Source organism: Chinchilla lanigera, unplaced genomic scaffold (assembly GCF_000276665.1).
Source record: "Chinchilla lanigera isolate Chin_1 unplaced genomic scaffold, ChiLan1.0 scaffold00065, whole genome shotgun sequence".
In the NCBI taxonomy this organism is placed as follows: Eukaryota; Metazoa; Chordata; class Mammalia; order Rodentia; family Chinchillidae; genus Chinchilla; species Chinchilla lanigera.
The window spans coordinates 5,586,397-5,599,788 of NW_004955466.1; the positions used below are offsets into that span (position 1 = coordinate 5,586,397).

At 39.7% G+C, this 13,392-nt stretch overlaps 1 protein-coding gene across 2 annotated transcripts in view; it reads left to right on the plus strand.

The window, feature by feature from the left end:
- Positions 1 to 606: 606 nt before the first annotated feature.
- Esr2 (estrogen receptor 2 (ER beta)) overlaps positions 607 to 13,392 on the plus strand; it is a 57,763-nt gene continuing 44,977 nt past the window's right edge. For both annotated transcript variants that reach the window (XM_013521918.1, XM_005399136.2), the window contains exons 1-3: positions 607 to 703; positions 2,124 to 2,579; positions 4,755 to 4,927. In XM_013521918.1, the coding sequence (XP_013377372.1) occupies positions 2,161 to 2,579; positions 4,755 to 4,927 (592 nt within the window). In that variant the 5' untranslated portion in view covers positions 607 to 703; positions 2,124 to 2,160. The remainder of the gene's footprint in view (positions 704 to 2,123; positions 2,580 to 4,754; positions 4,928 to 13,392) is intronic.

Consider the following 13,392-nt stretch of genomic DNA (forward strand, 5'->3'; position numbering starts at 1 on the left):
CTTGCCTCAGCCTCCCAAGTGCTGGGATTACAGGTATGTGCCACCACACCCGACTTCATGTGGACATGTTTTAAAGCCATCATAGAGTGTGTTTTGAGGACAAATGGAGTGAGCATTTAATGCAAATATCCATAGGAATTAGAGCTCTAGAAAGCCACATTACCTCCTTGTGAAAGTAGGTAACAGCTGAAAATATTGAGGATGGAGAATTCTCAAGGCAGTTGCCTTTATTTAATTATCTCTCAACCAGTCTCAAAAATGGTCACTATGCCTTTTAGTTATTTAAACATTTTCCTCAAAGTTTCCACTTTTAGCCGGCCATAGTGGTGTATGCTTGCAATCCCAGAACTAGGGAGGCTGAGGCAGGAAGAGTGCTGAGAGGTCAAGGCCAGTCTGGGCCACATAATAAGTTCAAGACCAGCCTGAACTACCAAGTGAGATCTTGTCTTAAAAAAAAGTTTACAGTTTTAGTCTGTATTTTTTTTTTTTCTCCAAAGCTTCTCATTGTGGAAACATCCAGATTTACAAGAAAGTTGATGTATAATGAATGTCCATATGCCCATTATCTAGACGCAGTAATTGTAACATTTTTGTCTTATTAGGTTCATCTGTTGGTCTTTTTCCAAGCCTTTTATCAGGCAGTGTTCCTTTGTATAGAAGTTTTCTCTGGACCTTGGAATAAAATATAGATCTTCTCAAAAAGGTAGGGCACAGGCTTAACTCTTAACTATTACACCTTAATTACCAAGTTTCAGAGGGAGGAACTTATATAATCATTTGCAATGCTGCCAAAGAAATTCTAAATTTTTCTTTTTTGTGGGGAAGGCTCATAGTCTAAAGGGTGAAAACATAGGTAGTTTGTTATGTATTGTCAGAAACACCTAGAGATTGAACCATTTATCATACCTACCGCAGCTGTTTGGAGTCTCTGCAGCCGTGCAAAAGTGTGTGTTGTCAAGTAGTGAATTTGCTACACGAGAAATGGTACAAATGGGGTTGAGCATCTTTTTGTAAGAGCTGTTTACCTTTTAAAATTCTGTCTGAGTCTTCTGCTTGTTTTTCTAATGGAGTTTCGGTCTCTGTCTCACTCTAAGCATTCTACCCATATAGTAGGGAAATTAGCCCCTTGTTCCTAATATAATTTGAAAACGACTTTTTCTATTGTTAGCTGGTTGGGCCAGGCTGGTCTGGAGCTGCTGAGCCGGTGGCAGGCGTCCTCCAAATTACCAGCAGGCAGCTGGCATCAGTAACCTGTGGCACGCATGTGCGGTGGAGTTCAGGTGCCCCGGCTACAGGCGGCTTTCAAAGCAATCTTAACAAGTGACTCTGTGGTGTGGACCCTTTGGGCGACAGTCTACACCGGTGACCGTAGATGAATTACTGCTACCTGAGGCTGCAGGGTTGCAGAAGGCCCGCATGCTAGATTCTCACCCATGCTGCCAGCTTCCACAGGGGCCAGAAGTTACAGCAGAGCCTCCTCCCCCTGCAGTGCCCCTCCAGAACTCTGCACTGAGAAAGCTCACCAGGGACCTCGCTTCCAGTACGTGGCCATGAACTGCTGTGTTTATCACAGAACCTATACCGAAGGGCACATTCAAAGTTGAGAGGCAGTAGTTTGGCAAATGACACTGGTCCCTTGACCTGTCTACTCCGGTGCTGATTCTCTTTGTTTATTATTGGAGATCCACATGTATTTGAATATCTGTTAATACTAGCCCTGTTCACTGATCTCCTTGAAGGTTTATCTGGCTATTCTAGATCATTCTCACTTTCAGATAAGCTTGTCTAGTTCTAGAAAAACATACTGGTTGGCATGTGATATGTTTCTGCATGTTCTAATCTTAAAGGGTATTTAATCAGAAATTCTCACATTCAAACTCTTGCAGTTAACAACAACAAAGTAATAAAGAACTGAATGAAGTAGAAAATGAGAGTTCCAGGCCTTACATTCCCACCCCTCTGTGATTAATATTTTCATATATATCTCTCTTTTATATATCTTTATGAATACATTTGCAATACCATACCAGTGTGTGCATTTTAGAAGCAAAAATATTTGAACGCTTTTTTCATAATTGCTCCTGTAGCTCTGACTTAACAATGTCTTTTATTTTTCCTTATAGCCACCACTCCAGCCTGTGAGTTTTTGAGAACATTGTAATGTCTCTTTGTGCCCCTTCTTGCAAGGAGTTCTCTCAGCTGTTACCTGTTCAAGACATGGATATCAAAAACTCACCGCCCAGCCTTAACTCTCCTGCCTCCTACAACTGCAGTCCGTCCGTTCTCCCCCTGGAGCATGGCCCTATATATATCCCTTCCTCCTATGTGGACAGTCGCCATGAATACTCAGCCATGACGTTCTATAGCCCTGCTGTAATGAATTACAGCATCCCCAGCAGTGTCAGTAACTCGGAAGGTGGGCCTGGTCGACAGGCCACAAGCCCGAATGTGCTATGGCCAGCTCCGGGGCACCTTTCTCCTTTGGCAATCCACTGCCAGTCGTCGCTTCTGTACGCAGAGCCTCAGAAGAGTCCTTGGTGTGAAGCAAGATCACTAGAGCACACCTTACCTGTAAACAGGTAAATCCAGTCTTCATTCTGAACTATAGCTCACGGCCATTGTTCAACTCGCTTTGATTTAGTGAGAAGATGTGTGTTATACAAGGTGTATATTAATCAGCCAGATTGCTTTGAGCACCTAGGACATATGCCATTCTCATTAAAATGTTATGCTTGGGCCGGGCGTGGTGGCTCGTGCCTGTAATCCCAGCACTCAGGAGGCTGAGGCAGGAGGATCGTTGCGAGTTTAAGACCAGCCTGGGCTACAAAGTGAGCTCAAGGCCAGCCTGAACTGTACAGCGAGGCCTTGTCTCAAAAAGACCAAAAATAAATAAATAAATAAAAAATAAAATGTTATGCTTATATTTGGGTGTTGTAGGAAGAATTCACTATCATGACTACTGTCTTTACACAATAAATATTGAACTTGAATCAGTTGGATATTGCTGAAGGTACTATATTTGGGTTTGAAAAATAAACTTTTTTCAGGTTAGAGTCTTAAGCCAGGTGTGTGTCTCAGGCCTATAATCCCATCACTAGGGAGGGTGAGGCAGGAGGATCACCGTGAGTTCGAGGCCAGCCTGCATTACAGAGTGAGACCCTGTCTCAAAAAAACAAAACAAAACCTGCCAAAAACAAAAAACAAAAAAAAACCCCAATCGGGTTAGAGTCTTACTAAAGTGAAATCATAATTTAGTGTCCATGACAAGTTGTTTCCAGGATAAAAACAATTGTGACAGTATTAAAATTTAAATGAAAAACCAGCCATATGAAACCTAAAATGGCAATTGGTATAAACTTTCAAAATAATGAACTGAAATAGCTTTTTGTAAAGATTGGTGGGAAGCTATTTAAATGTAGGCATCCATTGAAATTTCCTGAAATTCAAAAGAATATTTGAATACTTTGAATGCAAGGTAATATGATAGATTATTTCAGTCTAACTGTTATAATCTTAATATCTATGTGTATAGATGGGGTGAAGGGCACATAAACTACTGAGATAACCAGTGGAGTAAATTAGAGCATATTAGATATTAAAATTCCTTACTTGCAGATGTTTTCATAAAACTTTGAGAAGTGAGGGGCTCAGTAATAGAACCAGTGGTTGGCATTCATGAGACCCTGAGTTCAATCCCCAGCATACAAAAAACAAAACAAAACTTTGAGAAAATAAACAGTAGTTTAATTTGTCTTTTCATGTTTGGTTTCTTGAGACAGAGTCTTGCTTTGTAGCTCGGGCTGGCCTTGAACTAACTATGTAAGCTAGGGTGGCCTAAAACTTACTGCAGTCCTCTTGCCTCAGACTCCCATGTGCTGGGATTGCAAGCGTACGCCACCACACCCGGTTCATTTTTCTTTTTTAAAACTTTACTTACTTATGAATATGAATATTGTAGATAATGCTTAAAGTAATGTTGGGCTTCGGGTAGAGCAACTGCCTAGAACATACAAGGAAGGCCCTGGTTTTGATCCCTAGCAGCACAAAATAAATGAATAAATAAATGAACAAATGAATAAATAAGTAAGTATGTAAGTAAAAATTTTTAAAATGGGTAAAAGTAGTGTTTTTCAGCCAGGCGTAGGGGCTCACACCTGTAATCCCAGCACTCTGAGAGACGGAGGCAGGAAGATTATCAGTTCAAGCCCAGCACGACTTTAGCAAGACCCTGTGTCAAAAATAAAATAAAAAAAGCACTGGGCATGTATCTCAGAACGCAGGTCCTGAGTTCAGTCCCTGGTGCTGCAAAAAATAAAAACGTCTGAGCAAATTAAGCCGTAAGAAAATTGCCTTCATCTATAATTCAGTAATACCTCTATCATTCCCTGTCCATAGGAAATATCCCCTAGCAAAATTGGGGATCCCCCAGGTGTATTTTGGGGCCCCCTGCTGCTCTGGGCTTAGCTCTCCACTCCTCCCTGGAGCCCCTGTCCTCTTCCTTCAGCGCCCTGTGGGAATTCCCCAGTGCAGCAGATGAGCACAAGTGCGCCTAACCTCCTTGAGACATCAGTCATTCCCTTCAGACTGGTTCCCTGTAGATCTGATATCGGTCACAATGGCTTTGCTCTGTCATATTTCTTAAAATGCATTTGTTAGAGCACCGAAGGGCAAAAAGATTAAGTTAGACAATGTGTGGGTCATTTGTTGCCTTTCCCGTCTGTGTTTTCACACTGGGTATTTTCTTTGCCTCCCAGGGAGGTGCTGAAGAGGAAGATGAGCACAGGCAGTTGCGCCAGCCCCGTTACCAGCCCCACGTCGAAGCGGGACGCTCACTTCTGCGCAGTCTGCAGCGATTACGCGTCTGGCTATCACTATGGAGTCTGGTCGTGTGAAGGGTGTAAGGCCTTTTTTAAAAGAAGCATTCAAGGTAAAAGAGCTGCTCTCCTTCAAGTTAAGCATTCCATGCTATCCTTTCAAGTTCAGCTGCATCTTTAGTTTTCCGCTTTTGCTTTCAACAATTTAGCAGCGATGACTAGTAGAGATTTCACCACTGGCCTATCTGGTACACGTTGTGTATCTGACAGCAGGTCAGAGGAGCATGTATTTAGGGATGGATGAGACAGGTGGGGTGCTGGGTTGTCTCAAGCGCAGCGCTTTAATTGCATGTTTCTACCCCTGAACCTGAAGACTATACAGCCGAGTCCCCTATGCCCACCAGGGAATGGGGAGAAAGTGTATAGTTACAACCTTAGGACGATACCACTTGGGGAAAATGTGTACTTATTAGGAGCTGCAAAGATTATTTCTTGACTTAAGTTTAATGTGGGGCATGCTTCCCAGTCATGGCATGCTGGCTTCTCAGGGAAGGAAAATGTCCACATTTTATGCAAACGGTCATAAATCAGGAATTCAACTACAGGGGCCTTTGAGAAGTGATCTAGACACATCTTCCCCTAAAAACGCTCTTGTTTTCTGGTCTAGGATTAGACTGTTTTCCTAACCTCCAAATTCCTTCTGGACTAAGGTTTATTTTTTATTTCACCTCTTGAACCCGCTTCAAGTGCATGTCTGGCTTCAAGGCCAGTCTGCCAGGCTCCAGCAGGATTCCCTGCTACCTCTCCCTCCCTTGCCGGTCCTGCTGCCACTTTCCTATTGGTTTGCGTTCTTTCCTCGTAACTTTCCCCTCATAGCCCTCTCTCAGGCATTGTCCTGTCTCTCTGTCTGCTCCCTTCCCCATTCTACCAGAGCCTGGGACCCTTGTTCTTAACCGGTTAGAAGCAGCAACCTTACAGGAGCTTATAGTGTGCAAAGCACTGTATGATCATCATAACAGTATATTAGGCCAGGTCCAGTTCCCTGCTATCTCCTAGAGCAATTCAGATTTTCTGAGATGCAGAACTGAATTCTTGATGTGATTCTTGAGTTCTTTATCTTTCAGACTTTTACCTCTTAAGGAAATTTTGACCCGCTAAAACTGACTATATCTTTGAAAGAGACCTTTTTCTTCTGTTGCCGTAGGAATCATCTGGCTGCCTAAAATAGCTCTGAACCTTGAGACTGTAGCTGATAACGCTTGAAACTTAGTTTTTCTGATGTTGTTCCTTCCTACTGCATCAGCCAGAACAGTCAAATTATTATTTTTTTTTTGTTAGTGTATGTTTGCAGTGCATAATGATCAATTCCTCATGGGGAGTTGGCACCTGTGCTCGACACGTCTTAGTTCTTTATCATCCTTTTTCCTCTCCTCTCCCTCTACCTTTTGGTCCCTTTCCCTTTTGCAAAAGATCTGTCTCCCTGTTCCCTATTACCTATCTTTTATTTTACCCTTTATTAATATTTTAGATTTCTCACATAAGAGAAACCATGTGATATTTAAGCTTATGTATCTGATTTATCTCAGTAACAATATGGTCTCCAGGTGTATCCACTTACCTATAAATATTTAAGTTTGGGGACTGGGGATTTAGCTCAGCGGCATAGCACCTGCCTGGCAAGCACAATGTCGTGAGTTTGATTTCTGGTACTGGAAAAAAACAAAACAAACAAACAAACAAACAAAAACCAAATATTTAAGTTTATCCTTCTTTACAGCAGAGCAGTACCCCATTGTGTATAAATACTACATTGTCTTTACCTGTTCATTGGTTAATGGACATACAGGCTGCTTCCAAGTTTTAGCTATTAAGAATTGCACTACTATAAACATGGGTATCCATACACCACTTTGGTATATCTTAACTCTTTCAGGAAGATCCCTAGAAGGGGAACACTTGGGTCAAAGGAAATTTCTAGTTTTAAGTTTTTGGAGGCATCTCCATACTGATTTCCATAGTGATTGTACTAGTTTACAGGAATATCAAATTCTTTCTTTTAAATTTACTGATTTATTATTATTATTGGTTTCTTTTTTTTTATGTACGTGGTGCTGGGGATTGAACCCAGGGCCTTGTGTATGCAAGGCAAGGGCTCTACCACTGAGCCACATCACCAGCCCAGGAATATCAAATTGTAAATCTGCAAAAATGCAAGAGTTTCGGGGGCTGGGGATTTAGCTCAGTGGCAAAGTGCCTGCCTGGCAAGCGCAAGGTCGTGAGTTCGGTCCCCGGTACCGGAGAAAAACCAAAAAAAAAAAAAAAAAAATGCAAGAGTTTAATGCTCCCACAGTTGTATAATGTCTAAATGATCTTCTGTATAGGTTCTTTATATTTTTGGTATAAATACCTTGTAATAATTGAGATGGCCACCCAATTCCATTTATTCTTTGCTTATTTCTTCAGTGCTAGTGATCACCCCAGGGGCACTTTCCCACTGAGCTACATCCCTGGGTCTTTTTATTTTTTGTTTTGAAATAGGTTCTTTCTAAGTTGCTCAGGCAGAACTCAAACTTGCACTCTTCCTACTTCAGTGCTGGGATTATGGGCATGTTCCACCATGCTCGGCACCACTCGGTTCTTTATTTTAATTCTTTTAAAAAAAAATTCATAACAAAATTAGAGATTAATTACAGTTTATACACTATATCATTTTCCAAGTAGGTTCTCAGACAAAAAAGATTCTCTTACAAAGAAGAAACAGATAATAGCACAAAACTTTTCAGTGAGTTGGAGAAACTAGTAGTATAAATGAAACAAATTAGCGTATATCTTAAAACATTGTTGAAACAGCAAAGTAGATAATTTGGAGAACTGTTTGAACTTCTCCCTGCTTTCTATTTACCTGTCTGCTATTTTGCACTTGTGTGTGTATATATATTTTTGAATTTCTTATATAAGAGGAACCATGTAATATTTGAGCTTATATTTCTGACTGACTTCACTTAACATTATGTTCTCAAGTTGGATCCATTTTCCTATGAATGCCTCATTTATCTTCTTTTGGGGAGGGGTCTTTTTGAGACAGGGTCTCCCTGTGGAGTTCAGGCTGGCCTTTAGCTCACTTTGTAGCCCAGGCTGCTCTTAAACTCGCACCAATCCTCCTGCTGCAGCCTCCCAAGTGCTGGGATTACAGGCGTGTTCCCCCATGCCCAGCTAATCATTTATCATTCTTAATGTCAGAGTACAGTGGTACTTTGAATCACAAACTTGAGTCCATGATTCTGATCACAAACTGAATTGTGGGATAATGGAATCAAATTCAATGGTTAGGTTCAATGTTGACCTTGGGGGAAATTTGATTTGGTTCTCGTCCACTTTGTTTTGTGACTGGAACCGTAGAGGAAATTGAGTTTATGAACTGAGGCACCACTGTAGTACCTTATTGTATAAATACTACATTTTCCTTTTCTGTTCATCTGCTGATGGGCACACACACTGTTTCCAAGTTCTAGTTATTATAAATTGTGTTGCTATAGACATGAATGTGCCTGCATCTCTGTAACATGATTTTAACTCCCTATACCTAGAAGGAGGAATTTTTAGTTTTTTGAGGAATCCCCACACTGAATTTCATGGTAGTTGTACTAGTTACCATCCCTCCAACAATATGGAAAGAATTCCTTTTCCCCCTCATCCTCACTAGCATTTGTTATTATTAGATCTTTTGATGATAGCTATTTTTTGTGAGTTAAGATGGTATCTCAGTGTAGTTTTAATTTGCATTTCTCTAATGGCCAGTGGTGTTGAACATGTTTATATGCATTTATTGGCCATTTGTACTTCTGAGAATTATCTATTCATTTTGGCTGCCCACTTTTTGATTGGGTCTTTTATTCTGGGGAGCCTAATTTTTGTTTTATTTTTGTTTTTGAAACAGGATTTTGCTGTGTAGTTTGAGTTTACCTTGGACTCACTGTAGAGCCCAACCTGGCCTCAAACTGGACAATTCTCCTGCCTCAGCCTCCTGAGTTCTGGGATCCCAGGCATGCACCACTGCGCCCAGCTGGGGAGTCTTTTGTTATTGTTGTTATTGTTGGTCTTTATATGTTCTAAACGTTAGTCCATTGTATGAGGAAGAGCTGGCGAATTTTTTCCCCGCTCTGCAGGTTGTCTCTTCACTAGCTGTTGCCTTTGCTGTGCAGAAGCTTTTTAATTTGATGTGATCTCATTTTTTCTTCTTGGTGCTGTTTCTTGTGCCATTGAAAGTCTTTGCTTACGCCTATGTCTTCCAAGGGTGCACCTTTTTTGTCTTCCAGGAGATTGTTTCTATTTTAACGTTTAGATCTTCAAACCATTTTTATTTGATTTCATACATGGTGAGCTGTATAGCTCTACACTGTCTTTTGTGTGTGCAGATCCAGTTTTCCCAGCACCATTCATTAAAAAGGCTACAGACTCAGTTCTTTAGAATGGCCTCAGATAGGCCAGGATGGTTTGCTTTAACCTGGGAAATTGATTGCATTTGTGTGGTTTTATTTATTTATTTATTTTTTGGTTTTCCTCCGGTACCAGGAACCGAACTCACGACCTTGCACTTGCCAGGCAGTTGCTTTGCCGCTGAGCTAAATCCCCAGCCCCTTGTGTGGTTTTAAAAATTCATCATTAATAATTTTAAGCTTGCTTACCAGCTTGCTCTGTAAGCTGTTGGTCTGTATCTGACTGACATTTTTGTCCCCTTCATGGTACTAGCGCACTAGAAGCTGGGTGGTGCGGGTCATGGCACCAACACGGCTTTGTTGGCGTCCTCACGGTGAGCTGCCATCAGAGTGACGGATGAGCTTTTTCTCCCCTGGACTGTGAATCACAGAGGACGGGGACACTGGAGAGGCTCCTCATCCCTTCCGGTCCGGATGAAGGCATGGCTTAATATTTAAAGCTTGTCCTTTACTTTTTGTCCTCTTTAATATTGGAATTCACTTAGTACACATTTACTGAGCACTGTGCTAGGCTCTAGAATAAGGTTGTGAACAAGATGAGAAGTTGTGTGTTTTGATCACTACTGGCACACCAGCAGTTCTTTGCATGATGATTTTTTTTTTATGGTACCGGGAATGGAACTCAAGACCTTGCGCTTGCCAGGCAGGCGCTAATGCCGTGGAGCTATATCCCTGGGCCGATGATATTTTTAATTGATGAGGTTTACACTATGGATGGAATTTTGGATCTTTTTTTAACATGATGCTTTTTGGAATGTATTTACCCATGTTAAATTTCCAGAAATCTTCCCTACAACTGTATAATATTCATCTCATGGAATAATTTATCTCTTTATTATTGAACATATAATCAATTACTTTTATAGTTTTAGATAATGGTATGATTAATATTTGATGAAGCTTTGAGAAAATCTAGCAGTTCTTCTGGATGTAGTTTTCACATACACTTTTTTTTCTTGTTTCTTTTTTTTTTTTTTTCCCCTTTGGTACTGGGAATTGAACTCAAGACCTTGTACTTGCTAGGCAGGTGCTTGTACCACTGAGCTATATCCCTAGGCCTGGCTGTAGTTTTCAAACAAATCTATATGATCATAGTTTTTTTTTTAATTTTATTTTAAAGAGTAAAAGAAGGATAACATAATAATAGGGGGGGCTTACCAAATTACAGACAAAATGGTAGGAAATTATCAGTGGTTATTGTTTTACATATTGTTATCTACAAGATAGTTTCTCAGGAAAACAAATAGACAAATAATAATGAGTTACAGACAAAAGGGGTAGGAGATTATCAATAGTTGTACTATACTTTGGTATCTTCAGAGTGGCTTCTAAAGGTCATAGTTAATGTTATAATTTTTTTTTTTTTTAAGACAGGATCTCACCGTATAGTTCAGGCTGTCCTTGAGCTCACTATGTAGCCCAGGCTAGCCTCAAACTCACAGCAATCCTCCTGCCTCAGCTTCCTGAGTGCTGGGGTTACAGGCATGCCTTACCATGCCCAGTTTAATGTTAATTCTTGATAGTTGTTTTCATTATTTCTCAGAAATGTTGTGTAAATTTATTCTACCAGTTGTATATGAATGTTGGTTTAATCAAACTCTCAGTGGAATCAAGTCATATTAAAAAAAGAAAAAATCTTGGTACATATGGCATCTTTTGGTTTTTAGTCGCTTCCTTTAATTAGTAAGATAAATGTTTCTCCTAAATTCATGTGCCTTCCCTGCAACCCCCAGAACAAAGAGGATTCTATTTATTGGGGTTCTTTAGGGTTGTAAGCCAGGAAGATACAGATAAAAACAGTCTTGAAAATATGCTCCATCTTTTAAACGTTTGTTATTAGTCCTTGTTTGCGTAAACGATTGCATTTAGCATGGAGAGCTGGCACAGACTCATGACACAACCTCATTCTTTCACTTCCCCTCCCCCATCCCTTCATCACTTCCCCTCCCCCCACTCCCTTCATCACCTTCCCTCCCCTCCTACTCCATTCATAGATTTCATGCATTTTTCTACTGGATTCTCACATTTGCTTTATACATTATGTGCTTTTAATATTAGTGTACTAATTTTTATATGAATGTCAGTTTTTCCAATTGACACTGATTTTGACACGCAGAAATATATTTAATAAGTTGTCAGGTATTACCAACTTTGATAGTTTTACATATAATTTTTATACCATAAATTTTATATAAAATGTTTATAATTTTATAATTTTCACACCTCTATTTTATTATTAAACTTTATAAACTTTACCTCTATTTTATTATTTATGTTTTATTTCTACATTTCATTGTTTAATTGAAAAGAAACTTATTTTGGCATATTGAATGAACTGTGACTCAAATGTTATTATCTCTAAATAATATATTTTTTGACATCATTTTTATTGAATAAATCCATCCATTGTTCACTGATTTAAAACATGGAAATTGATTTTTTTTACTTTGAAATATAATAAGCTTTACATAGGATAAACTTTACGTATTTTAACTAATAGGTTTATAAGTTTTGGAAATACACGTGGTTACATAGTCACCACCATAACTGAGATGTGAATGTTGCCTGCCCTTCCTAGAGAGTTTCCTTCTGTGCATCGCTGCCGATTTCACCTCAGCTTCCCGCCTCTGGGAGCCGCTGATCTGTTTTGGGTCCCTGTAGTTCTTCCTTTCCCCGCACGTCAGAATACATAACCATCACAAAAAGCCTGCTTTTCCTTGTTGTGATGCTTTAAAGACTTACCTATGCCTTTGCGTTTGTCCTTTTTGTTGTTAGGTAACATCTCAGTGCCTAGCTATGATAGAGTTCACTCATTCATTTGGGTTGTTTTCAGCTTTGTGCTATTTTGAATAACACTGAAACGGATATTCATGCATAGCTCTCTGTGTAGACATTTATCTTTGTTTCTCTTAGGTAAATACCTAGGAGTAAAATTGTTGATTGTATAGGAATTTATAAAAAAATAACAAACTTTTTCAAGGTGGCTGATCTACTTTTCATCCTCCACAGTAATGGATGAGAGTTCTGGTTGGTCCATGTTTCTCTCTAAAACTTTATATTGTCAATCTTCTAATTTTAGCCATTCTAATGCATGTAATAGTATGCAACAGTATCTCATTACGGCTTTAACGCTTATTACTTGAGAATCTTTTCACTTTTCCATGGCTTTATTTGTTCTGTTTTGCTTTTTGAGGCAGGGTCTTGCTATGTAGCTCATGCTGATCTTGAACTCACTGTGGAGCCAAGCTGGCCTCAGCCTCGTGGCGATCCTCCTGCCCCAACCTCCCAAGTGCTGGGATTACAGGTGTGCGCTGCCACACCTGTCTATTTCTTCATTCTTAAATAAGTACTGCATTATTTTAACTATTGTGGTTTTATACTGCCTCTGAATACCTGCCAGTACAACTACCTCCTACTATAAAAATATCCTGGGCAGGCTGGGACTGCAGCTCGGTGATAGAGCTCTTACTTAGCGTGTGTAAAACCCTTGGTTTAATCCCCAGCACTGGGAAAAAAGTAGTCTTGTCATATTCTCTTGTTTCCTTTTCCATAGGAGTGTTAGAATAACAGAGTGATCTCCTATCCTTGAGGTTAAGAAGAATGGAGATTTCATCTAGCCTAGGAATTATTTTGGAAGGAATCTTTTTAACAGGCTTATATCAGGAAACATGTCTCCATCTATTCACATCTTTTATATATCTTATGAAATTTTGTTAAATTTTTTTTCTTTCTTTTGAGACAGGATCTCTCTATGTAGTCCAGACTGGTCTCAAACTTGTGGCAATCCTCCAGCCTTGGCCTCCTAAGTGCTTGGATTATAGATGTGTGTGTGTGTGTGTGTGTGTGTGTTTCTTTTTTAAGTTTTGGGCCCACTTTTTAATAGTTTTACTGTACATTTTATTCTTTTGGCTATTTCTCCTATATCTATAAATAACAATGATTATAAATTCTGGGGGTCATTTTATAATTATCCTTTAAAAATTTAAAATCTCTTTGTTGTTCATAGATCCTCAGCTCCTTGTTCTCTTAATACCACTGAGGCTGAGCTTTACATGGCAAGCTGTAATAGCCCACAGGTCATG